We start from the raw sequence: 26,369 nt of genomic DNA on the forward strand, positions 1-26,369 counted from the left end.
AAACATCTAATCCTCTCCCCGGTCTAAGCTTAAGCTACCTTGACTACAAGTAAAGCAGTCGGTTATGTATAAATTTTGCAACCGTCTTTTTCAGGTTGAGTGATGTTGTGTTGGATGGTGTTGACTGATGTCAATTGTGTCATGAGTGACAGACTGATTCTGTAACTTACAATTAGTGGAAAAGGACAGAAGGAAAGAGGCGACTTGAATTTAGAAATTGACTGCAACACTCACTTATGGATCAGAACCCATCCGAGGTTGGAACTTCATAACTTGTTTGGAATCCGACAAAGTTTCGCTCGTAGCGATGATACAACTGTTTAATTGCTCTTGTTTTGAATTACGATAAATGTTTAAAATGATCTTCCTAATATGTTAAAAATTTTCGTCTCTGCGTATAATTCAGAAATAAGGAAAGGAACTCTATTTTCAAATAATCCGCTGCTTGTATTAAAAAATAAATCTGAATTCGCTTACCAGTCCCCATAAATTTATTAGAAGGGAAAATGCTTATTAACACCTGGCGATGGAAAGTATTGATATTATGTCAACAAAAAAATTGGTTTTTGCGTAATCGCAGTGGAACTGCAATAGGCCATAAGTGAGCAGCCCTTTTTGTTCTTTTCACGCGCATTTCTGACTGTTATTTTCATGAGCAGAAGTTTTGAGTTTGAAACTTATGCGTGTTTGTGATAGGTGGACGCCTCCTCCAATCACAACGTGCCATCGAGGTCCTTCTATGGTGTTGTGGACAGTGATGACTCATTCCCACAAACATCATCCAGTGAGATTAACGGGAGTCAAGCGAACACAGTCCAGGAACAGTCCATCGACCATAATGGAGATATAATGCTAAGGATATCGGAGCAAAGGTAAACCAATCAGGTTGACCAATCAACCTGAATGTACGAAATGGATAAATAACCAACACGCATTTCAGACTGTTCTGTTAATGAGCAGAGACAAAAATTGGTTGCATAGAACTGCGACTATTTTTTAACTCCATGGATCGACATTTAATGAAACCGTGTAATGAGAAGGTATTAAAAAAATAAAAAGTGCGGACTTAGTATTTAAAAGTTCGCTATTTTTGGCTCATTGAACATTGAATTCTATAGCCATATAACCTCTTTTTTTACAGCCTTTAGGATTGGTTATTGATTTCTACTTAATTCTAAGCTGGACTTCTACTATTTCAATCTGCTAATTACTTGCCGATCCTGCTCTGGTGTAAAACACAGAAATATTACAATAAAAAAAGATGCCGGATTCAGGATACTAAGAATTAGAGCCGGACGGGAGCAACGCCGAAAGAGAATAAAAGAGAATCAGAGCCGAATGCTTATATCATTGGCCAAACAATCTACTTGGTTGGAATTGAAACACACCAAATGTTTGAAATGGCGAAATTATTAGCTGTCGTATCTTGGTTATCTATTGTTTGTGGTCGGATTCAGCGTCACTCGGCATCTCAGACTGGAGGGATGCGATTACGGATAGACCTTCGTTACGCTGTTTTATGGGTATTGTTTACAAATGAGCCTTTAAATATAGTAGTCTTTTTAAGGCGATTTGTCTTAATGTCAGATTTGCGCGATGGTTGTTTTGAGAAACAGTATAAACTAGAGATTTCCAGGGTACTACCTTGAGAAGTTATATGAGAGCATTAACAGTCTCCTAAGTATGCGATTCACCGAACACACAAATAAACACACAACACAAACACGGAACCGACTCGTGTCCCTCCTCCTGCTCTGAACATTCTACCTAAGCGCTGCCCTCGAAAGTTGTTTGAGAGCACTTCATCCCAAGCTAGTTGGTTAATTGCTCTCAAGCGAAATTATTAGCAATTGTTTTAGTCCTGTTTCTAGTCCTGTCTTTTTAATGCGATTTTTCGCTTGACCGATTTTTCTGTCTGTCCATTTGACTTTCTGCCCTCAAAAACTGAACTAAACAGGTAAAGCCCGGAGGTGCCACTAAGTGTTTGAGTCGCTCTCTTAGAACCCTTTGTCTAATAGTCTCTAATTATGTGATTCACCAAAACTTTTTTGAGGAGACAATTTTATGGTGTGAAGGATGGTTCTTAATCTTAGTTCCCCCCCCCCCCCTCATAACGCACCCTCCTCCACTTGGCCCCCATCTCGTCTAGCCCTCCCAACCCTACCCGCATCTCTTGATCTCCGCACACTCGGCCTTCCTCCTCCAACTGAAGCTTTTCTAAGCCCCAGCTGGGAATTACCGAAGTCAACCGCTTGCCGGATGTTTGAGAGACGTCAGTCGGTAATGTTAATAGCCGCGAATCCAAAGGTTTTGGATTGTATTGGTGCGCTGTCTTTTTACGAGGAGTATTGGAGAAATTTCTTTTTTACAACTCGAAGAGGTGTTTGGTTTTTGATGAGAGAGCGAGCAAAAAACTGGAAATTCAGAGAATGAATCAAGGTTTAAAAATTGTTTGGGAGAAAAGTTTGCTGAGAAAGCAAATTTTTTTTTCACGTGAGACTTTGAAACTTTTTGTTTTTCAATATTTGTGTTGTCTGAATGGTGTTTAGACTAAATTTATAATTTTTTGGTCGTTTTGATTGCGTTTTCATGTTTTTGGCAACTGAGTTTTACGCTTATTTGAAGGTTTTTCAAATATTTTTCCTGCAATTTCAGTGATTTCTAATATAGTTTAAATACAATTTCCTACTAATTCATTTTCAAATTTGACAAAAAATAGAAATTTAACGCTTATTTTCTGAGTTTCTATTCAGAAAATATTGTCTTTATTATTGTCTTGTGGTCTTTTTTATGCGATTTTTTTCTTGTCCAATTTTTTGTGTGAGCCGTTTGACTTTTCGGACTTTGACTGTTGACTTTTCGTCTGGCGCTTGAACGGATTGTCGAAACTGTTTTGGGGACAAAAAATTGTGAAGGGCGGTTCCTAGAGTTTGACACCACTTCAACACCCCCTCACATCAGCCCCCACTCCCTGCACATAATTCCATCCTTAAACATGCCCATTCGACGCCCCGTGAGCTTCTCCACTCACTCACCCACCCAACCACACACACACACCACGCCCCATCAATACGCTAAATCTAGCCTCCCTAAACTGTAGCTAGCTCCTGACAAAGCCAATTGCTCGCCTGTCATTTGAGAGCAATTCACCCGAAGTTAGTAGCTTATTAATAGCCGCACAGCGATAGCTGGGGCTATTATTGGCCTTCTCTTGGCTGGGGCTATTATTGGCCTTCTCTTGATGAATCTGTTCACACATTTTCATGATTTTTGAAGTCAAATTGGAGTAGTGATTTTGATCACGCCGAAACAGGAAATGGAGCGAAAAAGCGAGAGGTTTTGCGGCGTGAATTTTTTTCGCTCTAATTGTAATGTAGAGTGAGAAAACGGTGTTTGAACAAAAATTGGTTTCTCGGTAGTGGTTTTTTGTTCACATGCGGCAATTTCACTCTGATTTTTACTGTTTTGTCGATTTTTTGGATCAGATTTTTTTCTAGATGATTTTCCCAATCCATTCACAGCCCATTCTAGTCCTGGTTTTTTGTTTGAATTAAATTTTCATTTCTCGCTAGTGGTTTTTTGTTCACATGCGGCCTATTGACATTGATTTTCTGTTTTTTTTTTCGTTTTTTTTGATCTGATTTTTTTAAAATGGTTTTCTCTATTCACTCATAGTCCATTCTAGGTCTAGTTTTTCTGTTTAGTCAATGAAAATTCTTTGAATTTTGTGTCAGGACTTGTCCTGCTATGTTTTTTTTATTTCGTCGTCGCGATTTTTGTTAAGACCATATGACGTCACAACCACTTCAAATCTGCGTTTTGTTCTTTCGTTCATGCAATTTCAACTGAATTGCGTGTGTGACGTCATTTTTCGCTCTTAGTGAAGCGAGTTTTTTGTTCATTCGCGTGATTAAATTTTTGGTCACACTTGACTTTTCTCACTCACAAAAATGACTTCCTCACTTTGAAATTGACTTTTATTTACTTTAATTCAAAGAGATAAGGTCAAATGGGTGTGTGTGTGTGTGTGTGTGTGTCTGTGTGTGTGTGTGTGTGTGTGTGTGTGTGTGTGTGTGTGTGTGTGTGTGCGTGCGTGTGCGTGTGTGTGTGTGTGTGTGTCACTCCCCAAAATGAAGGTTATTTGAGAGCAGCTTATAGAGGCAGCAAAAACTTATACAGGTTTTTAATCAAAATTTATTACAAATCAGCCTTCAATGAAAAGAAGAATCTTTTTGGTCTGTCTTTTTTACTGTTTTTTTGAGACTGCAGATCTACGAAGCTATTGCGGTGATTTTCTGGCAATCTTCCAGCTATGTTGATTATTTTTATAGTTAGACCTAGCAGGACTCGGGGAGTGTTCAGCTCTAAAGCTCATTTTAAAAGCCTTCTGCTCTACGACCGTTCGGGTCTGCTTACGTCCTTCCGCTGATAGATAGGTTTAGATGTTGCAAATATCTATGACAGTTCTGGGTATTAGCTATATATGACTGAATGCAGAATTACTTTTTTCTGATTGGTCAGTTCTGATGGAATATTGAAAAAGCTGATTTCCTTTTGCTGCAGTAAAGCGACATATGAACATATCTAATAAAGATTAGGGTTTGCCTTCTTTGGAAAAAATTTGTATATTGGAGGGGTTGGATCATTATAAGTTTTTGAATAAATTGGATTCGCTTGTTTGCAATTAATGACAATATCCGGTAGTTTTATGTTTAAAATGTTTTCGGTACAGCTTCGAAATTTTTATGATCACAAATTTTCCTCATATTTCAGCTCTCTCCATAATGCAAATTCTGCTGGTCTCTACAGTACAGCTGCGTCTAGCAGTTCTCTGACTCTTGATTTGGAAAACTCACGGAAGAACCACAGCAAGAGCGACGATCCAAAGCCGAACAACTCATCTTCCAATTACTGGTCCAGTAATGACGGACTCCTCACAGCCACTGAAAGTTGCAATGGAAATATGGACACTGCTAGTAATAGTAATAACAGTAGTAATAACCAACAACACATAGACGATCGGGAGCTAGGCAGTCGAAGCGTAGACACTACAAGTACGACTGAAGACGTATCGGGTAGCCTAACTGTTGGGATAGAAGATAACAGTCCTTCTTACTTTCCGCCCCTTGCTTTTACACCCTCGGATCTCCCGCCCACCCCAAACTCTCAATTCGAGGGTTACTCAGCGCTTGACTTCAACCTCCATAATGCACCATATCTTTCGCCCCAGCAAGCAATCGAGTTCCCATTTTTCTCGCCCGTGTCCCCAGCCGAGTACCCCGCGTGGGCGGCCGGGTCGTTCGACCTGGGTGCCGCTTTAGGTTCGCCAGTTGACGCTGCGAGTAGTTTGAAACTTTTGGAGCAAAATATGGCGAACTTGGCGCTTTTGGGAGCCAGTTCGGGACTGCACCCGATAGAACTGGCCAACTATCAGGCCCAACTGGGAGGGGCAGCCGCAGCGGCGGTATCGTCACAGCACTTGTACCAATCTAATATGAACAGCTACGGAGCAATACATGGAGGGCAGACGCAAAGTGGCAAAGGATACCAACACAGCCACCCTAAATCAAGGCACAGGTACTCGCCATCATTCAATCCTTATAGCGATTCTTCTGATAATTCTTACCAGTATAGCAACTCTTTCTTTGAGACGTTGCTGTCAAATGACGAGCCAGCTTGATTCAATTTTGACCCTCTCGAATTGTCCTTACTAAAGTCTCTTGTGTCATTTTATGCCAAGTAATTTGGCATCCATATTTTACGTATATTGCATTTAATAATTGTTCTTGTTTCGACCCCACTTGTGGGGGAAGGAACTATATACTCAAATGGTTTTTTTTGTTCAGTCAATTTTGGCCGATCGATATATTCATCGTAGAAAAATGAGTTGTATCATTAGAAAGCTCGTCCAGCGTAGCACTCAAAATTAAAACGAGTTTTTTGAATTTCGCATTTTTCGAGGAGTTATCGAGGATTGAAGTTTTTTGTGAACACGTGATATTTGGTATGATTTCGTTGACTTTTAGTGTAATTTTTCTTCAAATTATGATCTTTTCTTTAAAAATTTTTCCTTTAAAATTACATTTCACGCCACAAAAGGAATCAGTTTTGCATTCCTAATACACGAAAGGTGATAAAAAGACTAGTTCTGGTCTCATAGGGAAGTTTACTATGAAAAAAAATCGAATTATATTTGAGAGTTTTTTTTTTTAGAAAACTTCACATTTTTTTTTAGATCACCTAGAGATTGGTCACTTTTCATATCGATGTTTGGTTAATGATAAACTGGATTTACAGGAAAATGACACCTAATGAACAAAAAACACGTTTTCAAAGCGCTTGTTTTCCACGCACATGTTTTTATGGCTTCGACTCTGAGCTTTTGTATTATTTAATGAATTTTTGATTTTCTTTTGGAGGTTTTACTGAATTTTTGGAGCTCTTTGGCATAGAATTGTTGACTAAAATTGCAATCGGTTTCGTAATGAGCATTAGTAAAGCTATTCAGTGCTTTGAGTGGACAGCTAGTGGCTGTTAAGACTTTATATGTAATTTTTTGAATTTTTTAAACATTAACCGAGCATAAACTTATTTATGTAAACTGTAAGTCAACCTCAGTACTGACAGCATCCTTTTCCTTTCTACGGCAACCAAAACTAATCTGTTTAGCGGTTTTATCTTCTAAATATCTTCTAACAAGATTTCAAAAACAATTTTAAAGTTTTTGGATTTTTTCGTATTTTTGAATCCTTTTGAAATTTTATCACATTTTAATAATTTGGATAGCTCCCGTTGGTTTAGGAAAGACGTTCAATGGATCATAGATAAAGTTTTCAAAGAAAAGCTTATGTTTTAAATGGCTTCGACACTTTCTTCTCCCACTTTTCTACTGATTTGGTTTTTGCCTGTATTTTGTTGTTTTCATAGTCATAAGACTTGTTTTGATATCTCATTGAATACCCATGCCTGACAATTATATTTGTCCTTCTATCGAGTCATGACTGAGCGTATTTATGGAGTTCTGTTCAAAGCTAGTAAACTTATTGTCTGTTAAGACTTTAAAAATAATTTTTCACAAACAAAATTTTGAATATTAACCAATTTTAAACTTATTTTCATGATTTCTAAGAAATTCTCAGTAATGACGAAAACCCCTTCCTTTCTTTCTACAGTAATCTGAATTATTTTAAAATTAAATTTTTGACAAACATCTTTGTCTTCCTATCGAGTCATGACTGAGTGTATTTGTTGACTTCTGTTGAAAGCTATTGAATTTAATGACTGTTAAGACTTGAACATTAACCAATCATAAACTTATCTTCGTGAACTGTACGAACGTCTCAGTAATAACCGGAATTTTTACCTTTTTACCTTTTTTCCTTCTTTCCTACTTCAACAAAATTAATCTAAATTGCGGCTTTATCGTCTAACTATTGGTTTGATAAAATCGATGCGCGAGTTTCATAATTTTTTTGAACATTTGGAAAATTTTTGGATTTGTTTTTAGTTCTTCTGAAATCAATTCACATTGTCATATTAGTGTTAGTTCCAATTGGATTAGAAAAAACGTTCGATGTATCCTAGATAAAGTTTTCAAAGAAAAGCTTATGTTTTAAATGGCTTCGACACTTTCTTCTTGCACTTTTCAACTGAATTTTTGGTTTTTGCCTGTGTTTGTTGTTGTTTTCTTAGTCAATGACTTATTGTAATGTCTTATCGTATCGATGACTTTTCAATGACAGACATCCTTGTTGTCCCATCGAGGCATAACTCTTATGCTCCCATCGAGCGCTTTTATTGCCGTTCGCTGAAAGCAATTAAGTTTAATGGCGTTGATACTACCGGGTTTCTCAGAAATTTCGTGGTTTTAATGTATTTGTACATATTTATTGATATTTTGAAGTCATATTGAAGAAAAGAATCTCATGCTGTTAAAAAAGTAATGGATTACTTTCCTAATAGAAAAATCATTACTGAAAATATATTTTTAATGGCTTCGACACTTTTCTCAATCAATTTTTTTTAGCGGTTTTTGCCTATTTTTTTTTAAATCTTTAGGTAGGCGTAATTGCTGACCGGTCTCAAAAGCTTGTAATTGAGTATTCAAAGATAGATATTTCCCGAGGCAGTCATTTTATAGCGAATAGTCTCAAAGTTTATGATATTATACATTTTCAATGATTTTTTAAATTTTCAGTTTTTGTTGTTTTTTTCGTCAACTTGTCGCTTATTCTCATCTTTGAGAGGTCTCACTCACTTTGTTGTATTCGAAAATTTTAATCCTCCAATGATATCATGTCGTAACTGATGTTTTGTTTGTGGACACTATGCGTTTAATTAAAAGTTTTAGTGGTGTACTTGTGTTTCTTGTTCTCTTCTTTTAGCACATTCGCGTAATAACAGATCCCAATGATTTTCAAATGTGGCCCGAATTCACTTTCTTAATCTTTCAGTATAATTTTAGTTGCATTAGTATGAAAGGAAATGGAAGGAAGAATACTATTGGTTTCATAATGAATGTTTCCTAAATTTATAAAGAATAATTTCGTTAAAAGCTAATTATTTTTAAGACTTATTTGGTTTAAAAAAAGTTGATTGATTTTTCAATATCGCCTTATTATTTCCTTTTGTCGACTTTGTTACCTAGTCTCATTCAGGAAAATTGCCATCTGCTGTATTTTATGAACAAGTTAAATTTGTGCAGTTAAGGTTTTATACGATTGCATTTTGGCGTTGTTACTAGGTGCGTTCAAATTTACATACTTAGTTTTTGCCGCGAAATTTTTGTTTTTGTTTCTTTTGTTGTTTGTTTTCTTTTCTCGTAGTTTTTGCAATGAAAGATCTCGTCAGCTCTGTAATGAGGCATGGCATTATGTTAGTCAATAAGTAGTTAGGCTTTGAACGTTTTTTAAACTCAAACATCTATTTTTATTATCTCTTCATTTGGTTGACAATTAAGTTAAAAGTTTAGATGAGCTCGGGTCGGAACATCATGTGCGAACGCACATTAACGAGCATCCTTGTTGAACTATTAGTCCTACTATTGATAATTTACCATTCCAAGTAACAGATCATTTTACATAATGTAGGTGTCTAATATTTTTATATACAATGTTTTATTTTAAGTTCTTAGCTTTGAACTGTTTGCACAATAATGCACCAAAACCTAAGATTTAAAATTGGGTCGTTGTAAATTTTCACTTCATGTCAAAAAATTTTTGCGCTGATAAAACTACTTATTATTGGAAGTGGTTTATTGGACTTTTCATTAATCACAACGTTCAATTCCTTCTCTATGAAAGAGTTTGCAAGAACATCGAGTTTGCTTTCGCTGTGACATACTTCCATACGTGTAATTCTTTAACACAGTATATTTTTTTTCTCGTAGTCTGTCGTATTGGTGAGATTTGATCCTTAATGTTAATCTTATCAAGCGTCTTTTTAGGTATTTGTCCATTTTTTAGTCGTTGTTTGAAGGTGGATCATAGACAAGCTCCCCATAATACACATTTGGCATTGGTTTAACATAGCTTTTAAATATTCGATTGTGTGGAAATCAAAATACCTTTCTCTAGCTTGTTCATAATTTCTAACAAATTGGGTCAAGCTATTTGAATTGTTTAATACGTGATGGCTGAATGTGCATTGATGATCCGTACCGGCGCCTAAACCGGATTTTTTGCAGATTTGAAATTTTTTGAACTAGGAACCGCTTTAAAGGAAGTTTTGCAAACCGTTTTAAGGTGGCATTTTTGTTCCCACATTTTCTTGAAAAAAAAGTGAGAACCATATTCTAGCCCCACATTTTTTTGTTCTGACAATTTTCAACTTTTTCTGAGAGCATCAAAGACAAACAACATGTTATCATTTGAAAGCTCTTGGCTTCTAGAATTTCACTACAAATAATATTTTTGAGTATTCGTTGTTTTGGAATTTTTTCTTTTGACGCATAAACTTGGGCCCATTTCAGGCAATTTTTGCAAATTACTACCCATTTATTTTGAAGATTGTATTTCTAATTTCTGCTTTTGAACCACCGGAGAATTGAATATGTTCTCCGCCTTGCCGATTGATATATTTTTTTCGCTTATATGTTTGAAAAAATATAGAAGAAAATCAAAAAATCATTAGGATGAAAAACATAAGAGCCAAATTTTCCTTATTTTGGGCTAAAAAATGTTTAGATAAGGCATTAGATAGTACACTACGCAACCTGTTTGATCACTATCGATTAAAGTAATTAAATGTTTGGAATTAAGCACCTCTGCACTTAATCGTGCGATAATTGACAAGAAAATATATAACTAGTTTGAAAAATGCGCTAAGTTCTTTTAACATCATTTTTTAGTTTAATTTTTAGTTGGTAATTTTTGATTTTCCTTCCCGTTGAGTTGGAGATTGTTTGTTTTTGTCAATATCAGAAAACAATGCTAAAATAACTGAAGGGGGTTACTGAAGTGTCATACTGTTTCAAAAACATAAAAACAAGAAATGCTACTTAATCCTTCCTGTACATTATGCCTTACTTCTCAAGAGATGTAAAGAATGGGTTGAATGTTTGTTTGGTCTCTCAAATGAAACAAAAAAAATGGGTAAACTGAGGAATGTTTCTCAATTATTTAATAGTTGCTAACGAATGAAGTTTGACGTATTTTCTGTGGTGTTAATCCTTCATGCAAAATTATTGCTTAACCGTTTTGACTTTTCAAATGACTTTTTTCACAGTTGATTTTTTGCGTTGTTGTAGCCTAATTTGTTGTCGTTCTCAATTATAGGCCGCTTAACTGAAATGGTGGTAGTTCACTAGTAAAACTCACAGTTTTTCACATATGTCCTGATATGGGTTAACAATAACCTCTTTTTCCGTTTTATTTTAAAGGGTCCCTAATTAACAACTCATTATATCAGCTGAAACAAGCTGAATAAAAGTGAAAAGGGAGCCGAGCCCCTGTGAATTATTAGGACTTTTTGTTTTCATGATTGCGTTTATCATTGTCAATTATTAGGTTGCTATTTTAATTAGCATGAGTATTTGCACCTCTTAATCGGGGGTCTCCTCCTATTGTAGCCAAAAAAAAAATTTTGAATTGATTGAGACCGATATTTATCAGTCAGAAGCGTCCATTTCAAAGCGGTAAGCAGAAAAAATGTAAAAAAATTGCTGATAGATTGATAAACCAATAAGACAAACTGGAGTCGGTCATTGGACTTGCTGTGAAGAACTTATGACCAAACTGATATTTTTAAATTTTCTGATAATCTGATGAAGATAGATTTTACGATCAAAATTTCATGTTGAAGGAATTTGAAAAATGAGCTCATTGTGGACGGTTTGTGCTGTGCAGATCAGCTACTGTTCCAAATTTGCTGTCAAAAATTTCGATTACTCTGCAGACGATTTTAGCATTTTTTTAAAAAATCATTTTGAAAATACCTTCATCGGCTAAGCTCTTTTACATAAATTTTTTCACTTCAGCTAGTGGCTCTGATAGCATTTTTTCAGTATTTCTCACTTATATGTTTTTGCAAAGATGGCTGCTTCAGCTGGCAGCAGTTTTTCAATAGTTGCTTTGACTTGCCTTAGCTTGAAAAGTGTCTACTATGTTTACTGTGTAGTAGCCTGACAATTTGATCCAACAATTCCATATCTCTTTGAATTCACATTTACCGGAAATTTTTGAAACTGGAAGTATGTTTGAGGATTTGTCGTTTTGCTATAACTTTTGAATTTTCACTAGAACTTTGGTACAGCTTCCTTTCAGAAAAAAATTGAAGTGTTTTTAATTGCTCTCAAACGAAGTTTGTAGCAATTATAATAGTCCTGTCGGTCTTTTTTATGCGATTTTTCGCTTGACCGATTTTTTGTCTGACGCTTTTGACTTTTCGTCCTCAAAACGGGATAAACAGGTAGCGCCCAGCGGGCATTAAGTGCTCTTAGAGCCTTTTAGCTCTGTTTCACCTTCCCCGATGGCTACTGACGATCAACCGATCGCTGAAAACCCGCATTTTTATACTAATTTTCACAATTTTCACAAAAGTTTTTGCCATTTTTTTATGTCCTGGGTGTCAAGAAACCTCCTCTATAGTTTTATAATAGGTGACTGCATAGTTTCTATTGGCAGTGGAATGTTCTCAACTCTTTAACATTACGAAATTAAGCGTTTTCTTGACAAAACGTGCAAATTTTTTCAATTTTTTGGCATTTATTTTTCATTATTCACGTCTTTCCTGGTGCATGGGCTAGAAGAGTTCCTTAAGGGTTTGATAATAAGTTATTGAAAAATTTTTTTGCCATATATTAGTTCTCAAATTTTGAATATGACAAATTTTAGCAATTTTTTGATAAAACTTGCAATTTTGTAAATTTTTTGAAAATTTTTGTCAGGTTTTAGGTTTCTCCAGCCAGCCTCAATGGCCGAGTAACCTCCTCTAGGAATTGACAATAGGTTACTGTATAGTTTTTTTAATGGAATGCTTTTAACATTTCAACGCCACGAATTTTTCAATTTGACATTTGATGTCGTTATTCAGATTTTTCAACCTAACAGAAAATCTCCTTTAGGGTTTGATAATAAGCTACTGGAAAATGTTTTTTTGGTCATGGATTAGTTTTCAACTTTTATTATCACAATTTTTTGCAGTTTTTTAATGCAACTTGCAATTTTTTTCAAGTTGAAATTTTTCGTCATTTTTTAGGTTTCTCCAGCCTCAGGAGTCACATGAGCTCCTCTAAGGTTTCTTCATAATAGGTGGTCGAAAATTTTTTACCGGCCCTGGGATTGTTTTCAACACTTAACATCACGAATTTTAGCAGGTTTTTTTTTATAAAACTTGCATTTCAGTTTTTTTGACATTTGTTGTCATTATTCAAGTTTTTCCACGCCCAGGGACCCGAAAACCTCCTTGAGGCTTTTATAATAAAGTAATGAGGAATTTTTTTGAGCCATGAATAGTTTTCAGCTTTTTAAGGTCACGAATTTTTAATCAATTTTTTTAAATAAAACATGCAGTTTTATTTAAAAAAATTGAGGCTTTTATAATAAAGTAATGAGGAATTTTTTTGAGCCATGAATAGTTTTCAGCTTTTTAAGGTCACGAATTTTTAATCAATTTTTTTAAATAAAACATGCAGTTTTTTTAAGTTTTTTTTTGAAAATTTTGTCATTTTTTAGGTTTCTCCAGCCTCAAGAGCCAAGCAATCTCCTCTAGGGTTTTGTTATTGGTCATTTCATAGCTTCTAGATGTAAGGGGATGTTTTTCAAAATTTTTAGAAAATGTCTGCAAATTTTTTAAAGTTTTTTTTAATCTTTTTGAATATTTGTTATTTTTCTGGCACCAGGGTCCTAGGGATCTTCTCCAAGGTTTGATAATAAGCTGTCGCATAGTTTCTAGAACTAATGGAATGGGTATCAATATTTTAATGTCTCCAGCTTTTGCAGTTTTTTGTTAATTTTTGTTCAAATGTTTCGGAAAATTATTATCATGTTCCAAGTTTATGGTCCTTGGGACAATGAAACAATTTAAAGCTTGAAATAGGGATAATGGATAGTCTCGTGAGACAATGAATTGGTTTTGAAGATTTTAAGATCTTGAATTTTAGCCACATTGTGTTAAAATTTGCGATCTTTTTCAAAATTTGACTTTTTGTCCTTTTCCGAGTTTAACGGTCATTACTGGCCAACGAAGCCTTTCAAGTCTTGCAGATAGGTTACTTGACATAACTCCAGAGACAAAAATAATTGTGAACTTTTTCACTGCAAAATCTGGAAGCGTTTTAAAAATTTTTCAATGTTTTGCAAATTAAAAGTTGCATAGTCGAATCAAGCTAGAGCTAGCCTCACCGAACCGTGGCTAGCTGCTGACGAAGCCAACCGCTCGCCGATCGTTTCAGAGCATTTCGCCCGACGTTGATCGGTTATGTTTACAAGTTTGTTTTTTTGCAAGAGAGGTGTGCCAACCTGCCCTGATCGTTTTCAGCATTTTCAGAACATAAGCTGCACCAATAAGTCAAAAAAGAATTGGAATCCTCCTGGAAACTGCTCAAATTTTTGTTCTCTAAAAATGGTAAACACAGGATCAACTGACTAAGTGGACTCATTTTCATATTGTTAAAGACGTTTTTGAAAATTGAGGGTACCATTGCATTATCGTAGCCAAAAGCGTTTTCTTTGCAAAATGTTAAAAGGAATTGTGCCCGAGTTGTTACTTGGCTATAGTTTACTGCATGTTGTGCATTGTCTGAGGGCAAACCCGAATGTCGGAACCTTGTTGTAACACGCAGAGAAGCACGTGAGCCGTCTTGTCTGTTTTCTGTTTTGTTTTTAAAATTAAACAAGGCGGCTCGGTAATGTGCGATGGCACATAAGGTTCCGACCCCGCCCATCCACAATTTTGGCATAATTGTGTACCAAATGAGGAACAGATAGAAAAACCCAAAAATTATTTTTTGCGAATCCCAAAAAAGCCCAAGTCTTTTTCAAAAAATTCTGTATGAACGATAAGATAGACTCCAAAGCAAATAACTCAGTGGAGTAAAAATTGATGCGCTAGATTGCTGTTATATGTCAATATTAAGAAAGCGAGTCAAGACGAACAGCAAAATCAAACAACAACAAACATTAGTTACATCAAAAAATTTATGTCCCTCTTAAAAACTAAATTTAATAGAAAGTCAACATACCGTCAGATAAAATTAAAACTAAACAAAAATTACATATAAATCACCAGAAAACATATGCGACCAGTCCATAAAAAGGTTTGGTAACAATTATACAAAAAAGAAAAACAGTAAAGTAAAAAAATTAACTTATTTATTTGAAACAGTTAACTTCAAAGTAATAAATACCATCAGGAATCAATTAGTATTACCACAAATTTACGATTAACACTGCTCCTATAGAAGGGCATTAGGACCTGTCCTTGTTCATTTTTTAAAGCGGCTAAAAAGAACAACAAAGAAAAACAAAATTTCAATTGAAACTTGCCAGAAAACGCTGTCAAAACCGTGAAGCCAGATTTTGGCACTCAAAATATATTTGATTGTGCCTTCTTCAAACAGCTATAATGTAGTACGTGGCCATTCAATTGTAAGACTAGGTAACAAGTAGACAAAAAAGCGAAGTGCTAAAGTATGTAATACTTTTAATTTCTTTTTCGAAACAAAATTACATTCAATGTCATGAAAGGCATTAATTACAAAAACAGCTATTTAATTAGGGTCGTTTATTCATGAAAAGGAAGCCCTCAAGACCTGTAATTATCCAGAATATTTCTTGCATCTACAAAAAGAACGTCAATTATGACAAAATCAAATTAATTTACTTTTTTTTTGCGAAAAACCGGTGTCGAAGCCAGTAAGGTCATAACAAATTCTTAAAAAAAAGATTTTGGGACACCAATCCGTTTTGTTCCCTTGACACCCATAATGTCATTTTTGACCAGTAATTAACTAACGAGATTAGGTAACAAAAAGAAACATAAAAAGAACAAAATTGCGAAGTTAAAAAAGTTTTTTTTTAATTTTGGAAAACGATGGGTTTGAAAGTCATAAAAGCCATCAGCTATCTGCTAATATCAGAATATCGGTTTTTCTATTCTTCCATGAAAAGCCAATGAAAGCTATCGCTCTACAGGAAATTTCATACGACCGAAACGACAAAGTATAAATGACAGTCAGAGACAAAATTAAAAAATTCAATTGATTTCTTCAAGAAAGAGGCGTCGAGGCCGTTAAAACGATGATGTATATCTTTCAAGATTTTTATATCTTCAATTGTGTCTTATTCTCAATGCTAATAAGGTGACATGGAACTGTTAATAATGTGATAATGTGACAAAATTAGAAAACGTGAAAAACTGGCAAATATCAAAACAAACAAAAATCTGAAATCTTGTAGTATCAAAGCCAGAAAACAATAACTTCAGGCTTAAAACTGCAACCGAGAATAAATGTTAACTCAGTAGAAAGAAGAAGCAGTCTTTCTTTGCTGACACTAAGCTGGAAGTTGAGCAAATTAAGAAAAAAATAGAGGAAAACTTAATTAAGCCATTACTTATTGAAAAGTCAATTATTTTTAAAAAAAGAAACGACCATAAACTTTCAATTAAAAAACTAAATGCATTAGCTTGGAGGTGCTTAGCAAGCGAATTGGTTGGACCTATCACTCCTGAGCTTTGATTTGATAGGTTCTGTTCTTTATTATTAAAAAAGTCTTTTTTTAAAAAAAAAAGACCGACTGATTACAACCCGATTTCTTTTGGATTGTAACAGTCCAAGAATGGCCCAAAACTAGCCCTGCTAATATTTATTGTCCGTTAGGAACAATTGATTTTTCGAATGTTGTAGATATAGATAATTTGTTAGTTGAAAACTCAAAATAAATTCTGCATTTTTGATAATCAGCGAGTAAAGTTAGCAAAAAACGGCAAAGTTTTAACTACAGTGCACTCTCAGCGGACTCTGAAGTAGAAATAGCCCCCCTCTGAGTCTACAAAGATTGTATGAGTGTTGTTTGGGGGTGTACTTTCGGCAAATTTAATCAAAGTGGACTAAAGTAGCTTATTTCGTGCTGTTTTTGATGAAAAAGGCTAAATTTTGAAATGTTTATCCAGATTTTTTGACCAAAAAAATTGAATCGAAACAATCAACAATGCTTGTTCGTCTTCAAAAATGAAATCAACGACACTATTCTTAAAAATTATAACAAATTTTACCAAAATTGACGAAAATTTAGGCAAAAATTCCGGAAAATGTGAATAAAAACAACGTGAATTCACTCTTCTTTTCTCAGAAGTTTAAACCTCGATAACTCCCTGTAGAAAACGAAAATTAAAAAAATCTTTTTAATTCCATATTCTACGCTGGACGAGCTTTCTAATGATACCAGTCGCAACTCTCTACGATGAATATATCGAGCGGCGAAAATTCACGGAACAAAAAAAAACCCAGTTGAGTATATAGTTCCTCCCCCCTCAAGGGGGTCGGAACAGTTACTACATTGACTTATGTATTTGCTATTTTTGGCTTTTAGTGTTGTTTTTTTTCCACGAGACTTCTTTTCGATTTGTTTTAGTAGTGATGCGGTTTGATTGAAGATTTTTTCGCCTTTGTCATTATCATTGTTTTTTTTGTTCAATATCCTTTTTCAAAATAAAAACAGAATAGAAGTGAGGATAGGATATATCACTGTGGAAAAACTTATTCAATCGATTATTGAAAATTTTTACTGTTTCCTACTTAATGCCCTGTTTTCTGTTCAAAAGATATGAAACTATTAAGTTGTTTGGTTATTTGCGTAACCACGAACAATAACATGGTCAGCGTGTGTCAGAACGGTCAGATTATTTTCAAGCATCTTGAAAACAGCAAGTGTTGAAGGTTTGAACAAATATTTGAACTTTTTTGACCAGATGTTAGACGGATGTTATCAAAAACGACTTAATTTGGGTAGGGGTTATCTTTCGAATGTGCTATTAAAAAATGTTGTTTGTTATTTTGATTTAGATTATATATATTAATTTCCTTTGATTGCGACTGTTTTGGATGATTGTTTTTTTTCTCGAGGCTCTTGTCGAAAGTCACTTCCGTTCGTTTTCGACAAAAAGAAGTCGTGTCAGTGACAACGGAAGAAATGACACGAGCGAAGTTAATGAGCAAAATGCTTGAGTTTTAGATCATTTTCTTCATTCACTTCGTTTGTATCATTTCTAACATCTGGCCAAAAAAATTGCAAGCTGGCGGAAGTTCTTTTCTCTAGTATATTTCAGTATGCTAGCATTTTTTTTGGTGTATCATACTTCTTTTACCACCTTAATTAGCTAATTTGTTAAAAACTAATTATTTCCGTTCGGCCGATACAGTTTATCTGTCAAATCTGAGAGATTAGAGAGAAATTTATGTTCAAGATTAGCGGCATCGATGTATGATTTTAAAGCACCCTTATTTCTCGGTGTTAATTGATATTTTTGAAGAAGCGGAGATTTTCATCTTCCGTTTTCCACTTGGAGCATGAAAATGCTATTTACACCCACGAATGGTAAATGTCATTTCTTTAAGAATGGATGAACTAATTTCTGTTTCTTATGATTTAGGTCTGCCGGTGGCAACTCAATGCAGGGAGGCCAGGGAACTTCAAATGGAAATGCGAGCGGAGGAGAAGGAGCGATGGGAAACAACGGAAGCATAGGAGGGATGGGAGGAGGAGGGGGAGTGGGTGGACCTGGGTCTACCTCTGGATTGTCTTATCACCACCATCCACAGAGTAGCCACCATCACCACCACAACCAACACCACCACAATCCTTACTATCACAGACAGCAACCCTCGCAGCCACATCATCAAATGCTCGATATTGGTCAGTGTTCAAATTTAGGCAATTGAAACATCTTGTAACCAGATTTAAAGGATGAAGCTGGCCAATATTCTTGTTAATAGCCGCAAAGCGATAGCCGACGTTATTTTTGGCCTTCTCTTGGCCTTTTTGGCCTTTTTTACGACTCGAAAAGGAGTATTGGTTTTCTTAAGGTTTTTTTTACCGGAAGTACTATTCGTTCAGACGGCGTTTTGACGTAAATGCGAAAGCGTAAAATTACCGCGTGAGAAAAAACGGCAAAAATGGTTATGTAAAAGCGGCATTCTGTCAAAAAAAACACAATTCAAAGTCGAAAAGTCATTCACTGATCGAAGCGCATGATCAAAAACTTCTGTCTTTGCGTATTTTTTCGGAGCGAGAGAAGCTTTTTGATCATGCGCTTCGATCATTGAATGACAATTCGACTTTGATTTGTGTTTTTTTTTGACAGAATGCCGCTTTTAGATAAACATTTTAGCCGTTTTTTCGTCCCTTTGGCGCACTGTTTTTTGCTTATAATTTAGTTTTTTGTAGAGATAAATTTTAATAGAAGCTATATTAATATGTGAAACTCTGAAATTGATAGCACAGTGTTTTTGAGATTCTAATAGTGCGTTTTATATTCTAAAGAAGCACATGTTTCCCATTTTTAAATTTTTTTGGCTTTTTAAAATCAATTTCTTTATTTTTTTTTTTCAAAGATCACTGCATATGGCAATTTACTTTAGATATTTCATTCATTTAATGCATCTTTATAACATGAGGTATTTTTGTTTTACAGAATTGTACACATGCTTGCCCGATTTGAGCAGTTTTGTTGTCGTATTTTTCTAAGTATCTTTGGATTTAAATACTAGAAAGTCTTTTTGTGCACTGTTAGGGATGCTTATTTTCTTTTTTTTCTAATAATTGAATGATTTTATGACTTTCAGTATTTGAATTCGGCAAATTTTTTCATATGTGCAATTTTGAAAAAAAAACTTATTTGCAAATTTTTTTCTTTGAACTTGATTTCATTTGATATAGTGCATTTTTGAAAATATTATTGCAAGTTTTATTGCAATTTATTTTATTGTTTCCAATCTTTGAACTATGTTTTGTGTTTCACGTGTTTTTGTTTCTGTCCTTATTCTCCGCATTTTAGCATGTATCAATCTATCTTTTTACAGAGAACTAAAAATCTAGTCAGATCTGCTTTTATCAGATGTTAAAAATGTTGATTATTTGTTATTTTGTTTTTTTTTTCATTCTATTTGCAATTGATTTCATTTGATATGGTGCAATTTTGCAAATTTTATTGCAACAGTTTTATTATAGCTGCGAAGCTGTAAGCTGAGCGTAGCTATATTGCGGTGCTCTTGGTTTTTTTTTGTTTCGTCGTCTGACGCTCTTTTTTCGTTTTACATTTGTTCACACAGCAAAGCTGAAAAAGTCAAATTTTCTTCCTCTCACTAGCGGCATTTGCGCGCGTGACGTCATTTCTCACTCTCTTTAGCAAAAGTTTTTTGCGTGATTAGATTTTGATCACAAGTGACTTACCTCACTCAATAAAATGACTTTTGCACTTTAAAACTTAAGTTTAATTTGAATTTGTTTAAGGTCAAAGGAACTCATATGTGTAATAACGGGCCCTAATAAGAGGCTTCTGCGGACTGAATTTTAACAAACTTTATTAATTTATCGCTGAATGTTTTTTTACCTAGTTTTTTGAGCGCCGTCGATTTTTTTTTTCAATTTAGATCTGTATCTGTTTCTATCTCTATTATATGGCACGCAGGTCTATTCTTTCGCAGCTATTCCGGCAATCTGCCGGCTATGTTTCCAATTTATTTTATCGTTTCCAATCTTTGAACTATGTTTTGTGTTTCACGTGTTTTTGTTTCCTTATTCTCCGCTTTTTAGCATGTATCAGTCTATCTTCTCACAGAGAACTAAAAACTAGTCAGCTCTGCTTTTATCAGTTGTTAAAAATATTGATTGTATGTTATATGTTATTTTTATCTTATTTGCAATTGATTTCATTTGATATAGTGCGCACTGAGAATTTGCTTGAAATGCCGTTTAAACCTTTTGACTGATAATTTTTGGTTACGAATATTGTCGGGGTCTCGATTTTGGTTTTAAACGACTTTTTATCCCTTTGAATTATATTCTGTTTCTATTGTCTTTTTGTTGATTAATTTGAAGGTTTTTCAATTGTTGCTGATTTTTTGTCATTTTGCAATCTTTGACCCTTTGTATCGTTTTTTTGTATTAATTGATATATTAACTAAAGCCTCTTACCAGTAGGCTCTGTTTACTAGATGCAGGTTTCTTTTGCTACCATGTTGTTTCTTTCTATGCAATTTCACAGAAAGTTTGACGAAATTTTACATTTCTCATTTTTTCTCCTTTTTTCGCAAACATAGATGTTTGTTAGTTCATTAAGGCTTGGCTTATATATGTTAGATAGCTAGTTCTCTTTGCATGAAAAATCGATTTTCGTTTGTTTGTGTACTTGTACTACATGAAAAATTAATTGATTTTCCCTAATTTTCCATGTTATTTTGTATGGCTTATATTCTTTTGCTCCTCGACTTCATTTTTTGTTTACTCTGCCTTGATGCGGTCTGCAAAGAGATGTTAGCTATACGAAAAGCCGCATCTTTCGGTGGCTACGACTTCGAGTCGCTTACGGAGTTTTTTCCGGCTACTTTTATTTCGTCGAAGTTTTTTGTTACGATTATATAACGTCACAATAACTTCAAATCTGCTTTTTTGTATATTCGTTCATGCATTTTAACTGAAAAGTGTGCGTGACCTCAATTTTCATTTCACGTGATTAAATGTTTGGTCACACGTGACTTACCTCACTAACAAAAATGACTTTCTCACGCTGAAATTGCCTTTTCTTTACTTTAATTGAACCCGATCAGATCAAGTGAGCGTCTGTCACCCAAGAGATTGTTCTAATTGAAGGTTATTTGAGAGCAGCTAATAGAAGCAGCAAAAAGTTCCTCATCGAGATTCCTCATCGATGTAAAAAATCTCCTCTAATGAAAATGATAATTTTTTGGGCTGTCTTTTTTGCTGTTTTGTTTTTGAGGCTGCAGATCTTCGAAGCCATCGCGGCTATTATTCTGAAATCTGCCAGCGATGTTTGAAAATTGTCACGCCATAATTTGAGGCAATTAATGATCAAATCATACTTTTTTGCAATCCAAACAATTTGGATTGATATTCGCTTTTTTTTCTGCGAGAACTATATAGGAGTATCATTTTTGCTTCGGAAACTTCGTCGGAGCGTATTTGATACACGAAAAAGTGTACGTGAAAGGAAAACCCTTTGGGCAATCTGCTCAACAAAGGCGAGGAAGCAATAATTTTTCTATTCCTCTTTCTCAGCGAGAAGAGAATGGTTTTCTAAGCGATCGTATTTTTTTGTTCGCGTGCGGCTTTTTGTTTTTAAATGTCCTAGTTCATTTTGTCTTAATTCAGGTATACAATTGACCCCACGCTTTTTGTATGCTATCTAAATAAAAATAATTCGATCTTAGCTCTTTCTATATGTAGTTATAGATAACATTTGAAAATTGAGCCCAACAATTTACGTAGCAAAATTTTTTTTTCTTAGGAAAAATTAATTCTATTGGTGAGAATAGCTGATTGCGTTCTTATGCGTACACAATCAGAATGTTGCCTATGAAATATCAAATGTGAAATTTAATGGACTTCATTGAAAAGGCTTTCAATATTTTGTGAAAATAAATTTTTTAGTAGTTACATGCTTTCAGTTGCATTTGTTGTAATAAATAAATAATATATCCGAGATTAAAGGGAGCTGTTGGATTTCTATTAATTAAAAGTTCCTTGCTTTTATCTTTTCTTTTTCCTTGACCCCATTTTTTGCTCTAACAGAAATATGTGTAATAAATTTACAATAAGAAAAGAGATCCCGCTGTCTTTTTTAATACTTTTATTGCAGGAAAGGAATTGAGATTAGTTGAGCAGCTTAATGTTACTTAAGGCTACGTTTTTTGATCTAATTGTTTGGGGCTAGTCTAATTGTTTGAGGCTAGCTTTACGGTACATAGGTATAAATCAATTGAAAGAACAGATAGAGATTTTTCTTTAGTTATTTTAGGTCTCATTCTTTTCTTTGGAATTTTGAGGTCAGAGTTGCAGAAAGCTATAGGAGATTTGGTTTCACAGTCTGTGAGATATGTTGTTTGCCAGCTTTATTCAGTGTGTCTGTTTTTTTTTGTAAATAAAGTCATCCAATGCTTTTTGCTCTAAATCTTTTTTTTTTGCGAAGATCTCATTACTACAATTTTACTAAAGTAAAATAGTTTTTGATCTTACAGTATTTAAGATTATTGATATCAGAAAGATAATTAATTGCTCTCAAACAAAATTTCTAGCATTTATAATAGTCCAGTAGTGTTTTCTATGCGTTTTGTCGCCTGACCGATTTTTCGTTTGACGCTTTTGACTTTTCGTCCTCAAAAGCGGAATTAACAGGTAAAGCCCAGAGTGTATCAAATGGCTGATCAGCTCTCTTAGAAACTTAGTTCTCACTAGTCTCTAAGTTTGCGATTCATGGAAACAGTTTTGAGGAAACAATTTCATGGTGTGTTGGCAGTTCTTTATCTGAGAAGTTTGACCCCCGCACTCTTTCTCTTATCACCCCGTCTCCTAACGTTAGCGTCCCTGAGTCCAAGCTGGCTACTACATAAGCCAACCGCTCGCCGGCTGTTTGAGAGCAATCGAGGCTGACGTTAGTTATTTATGTTCTTATTTTCGTTCCTGTGTCAATTCCAATAGAATATGATGTGATCATCGGTAATGTAATCATTTGAATGAACTGGTGGCGTGTCAGATACCAAAACCTAGATTATAAATTGTTCAGTTGCAATTGATTCATATCAAGTCCAACAGGCCGCTGAGACATAGATGTCATGCCACCATGCTTGGCTAATAGAACTTATAATTAGTAAGAAAAACATTTGAAGGACATTTAAATTCAATGCAGTTTGGTTGGGCCTTTATTATTTCAAGCGGCAATCATTCGTTATCTTACTAGCGGCCATCTGTTGATACTTCATAGTTAATCTATGACCCGCTAATCCAGTACCCGGTTGAAACAGGTGGCAATAATAATCGATTGCCGGTCGGTTATGTTTAATAGTGGCCGTTAGCCTCTCGACGGCTATTATTTAGACTTTTTATTCGCTTTACCTTGTTTCGTTTTTCATAGCGTTTGGATTTTGTTTCACATCACTCGCTGTTTCAACTGAATGGCATTTAGAATTTGAGCTTCAAGTTTCCGCAAATACGGTCAAGATCAGAAAGAAAATCAAAAGAAACGTGGTGAACCAATACAGCCGGGCACTAAAAATTAATTTTAAATGCCAGAGTTAGATACCATCAAGATTCTATCAAAGTTCATAAGAGTGTTTTCCTCATTTGTTTTAATATTATGCTTATTTTTCTCAATTATAGAGGCTGACTTCGCCATCTTTATGGATTTAATGATATGGCGGACCAATTAGAACCCTTTTGGCACTTAGAAATGACAATCGTCAGTTTTTCGTTGTTCTCTGTTTCATTCCAAACGTCCATCAGTGGGGTCAACCGCGGCTATGTTCCGGCAATCTGCCGGCAATGTTTTCTTTATTGGGAGCAAAAGCGAACTGCTAGAGCTGTTTTAACATAAGAAAGAAATAAAGAATTAATTTCTCCGCTTCAAACAATATCATCAAATTAATTATAATTACAATTACTACATTTAGGGAGAGGGTAGACTAACGGGACCGTATAGACTCACCTAGTATCTGCCCCGTGTTAAGAGATGACAATTTTTGTTAATTTTATTCTGAAATAAAGAAATAATAATTAAAGAAAATAAAAATCCCCTTTCTCCCCTTTTTTCATTCCGATGTTACGAATGAATGTCAAAATGTTTCGTTTAGAAGGCTGTTAATCTAAGTTTGGTTCCTCTTTGTTCCACCCCGGTGATGAGAAAAAAATTTCACACTTAAACTAGAAGAGCTAGAGGGGTCAGTTTTTCTGACTGGAATCAGGGCTTAGAATTGGGTTACATTAGCATGTAAGAAAGGATCAGAAGAAAAGGAAAATCTACAGATCAAATATGTTTTACCAATTCCTCATTTTGTATCAAAAAGGCTTCCTTAAAGTTGTGAGAAAACATGAAATTAATGATTACTGATAACTGTTAATGGTTATGCATTTGAACTTTCGAGTTTTCCCCCGAAAACAAATCAAGTATTTGAACAGGTACGTGGCAATATGGGGACGAAATCAACTCTTCCAATAAGACCCTGACTCGCTCGGGCAAAATAGTGCCTACTCCGGGTGAGAAGGAGAACGAAGTACTGCGCAAGCTCAAGCAGCAGAACGACTACAATCCCAACGAGTTCGACTGCAACCCCAAAGAGGCCAAGTTCTTCGTCATCAAGAGCTACAGCGAAGATGATATCCACAGGTACTTAATAATTTAATAATTGTTACAAAATGTTACTGACTTATCTTGGGGGGGGGGGGGTGCATAAAGTAGTGGGGGGAGTCAGTGACGATAGGGAAATATCCATAAGAATACATTCATTATTCTGCAGTTGATTTCCTCCTTATCAGTTAGTTTGTTGTCTGAAGTTATTTTTTATGTTTGTTCAGGTCCATAAAATACAACATCTGGTGCTCCACAGAAAGAGGGAACCGCAAGTTGAACGAGGCCTACAATCGGATACAGGGTAAAGGTCCTCTGTATCTCATGTTCAGTGTCAATGGATCTGGACATTTTTGCGGAGTGGCAGAGATGAAGTCTTACGTTGATCTAGAGACACATCAGAAGGTCTGGGCTCAGAGCAAGTGGAAAGGGTCCTTCGATGTCAAGTGGATTTTTGTGAAAGATATCCCTAACTCGAGTTTAAGACACATAAGGTTAGAGAACAATGAAAACAAGCCAGTTACAAATTCTCGAGACGCACAAGAGATCCCGTTTGAAAAAGGGAAACTAATATTGAAAGTGTTCCTCAAATATGAGCATGCAACTAGCCTGTTCGATGACTTCTCTCATTATGAAAGCCGCGAACAAGAGGCTGAAGTTCATGGATCTCTTCCCGATTCCACAAATGAAATGCTTGGAAGGGGTTCGAATAGTGGGTACTACCACCACCATCACCAGTACAACCACCACAACCCTTACAGTTCTGGTACAACTCGACAGTTCACCTCCGCCGCCATGAGCAGTCAAAGCTCCACTGCCCCGACAGTATTGCGTGACGATTCGTCGGCTAACCGGACGTCAGCCAAGAGTGGCAGGGCGGGTCCAGCGGCAGGGATCAACGCCGGCTATATGAATACAGCGCCATCTTCCACAACGTCCACTTCACACAGTAACGGGGTTTCACAACTGAGTGACTCCTCGACTGTGGCGGAGGCGACACCGTCTCTGGTCAATGCTGATCAAGAGAGCTCTTGAGAGTGTAACGTGAACCCTTGCTTGTACTCGAGACAACCCGGTTCTCGAATTTCCCTGATTTGATTTTAGCCCAATGTCGCTTATGGATCTAAGGATTTTTTGTTGTTCTATTAGTCGTTAATATATTGTCAAGAAGCCATTTTGGCAAGGATTGTCCTTTGTAGCTATGAGTTTACAATGGCACTTAAACTGAGGCGCTTTGTCATTGGTAGCTCGTTGCCTTCAAAATAAAACAGGACCCGGAATTTGGATAACCTCCTGGATCTCACTGCAGTCCCTCTACAGCTCTAAATTGGCTTTAATTTATTCCGATTAAAAATCTAAATCGTTTTTGCTGGACTTATTGATGGGACAGGGTATCTGTTTTAACAGCCAAGTTTGACCTGGAGAAAGTCTATGATGGTTATCTAGGCTCCATACAGTGCTATTCTTGACGCTCCCTTTTTCCACCCACCATGAAATTTAGAACCAAAGCCAGGCACTTGACCTAAAAATAATGTTTGAGATTTGTCTAAAAATGTAATCAATTTCACATTTTC

The 26,369-nt window shown here is 35.4% G+C and overlaps 1 protein-coding gene across 1 annotated transcript; it reads left to right on the forward strand.

Annotated features, from left to right (window-relative positions):
- Window positions 1–67: 67 nt before the first annotated feature.
- Window positions 68–26,195, forward strand: LOC142353530 (uncharacterized). The gene is made up of 6 exons (XM_075405789.1): window positions 68–257; window positions 697–872; window positions 4,774–5,577; window positions 18,091–18,353; window positions 24,627–24,834; window positions 25,023–26,195. Exons 1-6 carry the CDS (start codon window positions 237–239, stop codon window positions 25,828–25,830), a joined length of 2,280 nt encoding a protein of 759 aa, XP_075261904.1. The 5' UTR covers window positions 68–236; the 3' UTR covers window positions 25,831–26,195.
- The last annotated feature ends 174 nt before the right edge of the window (window positions 26,196–26,369 follow it).

The sequence above is a fragment of the Convolutriloba macropyga genome, chromosome 14, assembly GCF_964194025.1.
Source record: "Convolutriloba macropyga chromosome 14, txConMacr16.3, whole genome shotgun sequence".
In the NCBI taxonomy this organism is placed as follows: Eukaryota; Metazoa; Xenacoelomorpha; order Acoela; family Convolutidae; genus Convolutriloba; species Convolutriloba macropyga.

What these genes read in the sequence shown, in the direction of transcription:
- LOC142353530 (XM_075405789.1), top strand. Translation starts at nt 237, where the DNA reads ATGGATCAGAACCCATCCGAG. An exon ending in TGGATCAGAACCCATCCGAG is followed by an intron (nt 258 to 696) that starts GTTGGAACTTCA and finishes TGTTTGTGATAG; the next exon opens with GTGGACGCCTCCTCCAATCA. An exon ending in TCATCAAATGCTCGATATTG is followed by an intron (nt 18,354 to 24,626) that starts GTCAGTGTTCAA and finishes GTATTTGAACAG; the next exon opens with GTACGTGGCAATATGGGGAC.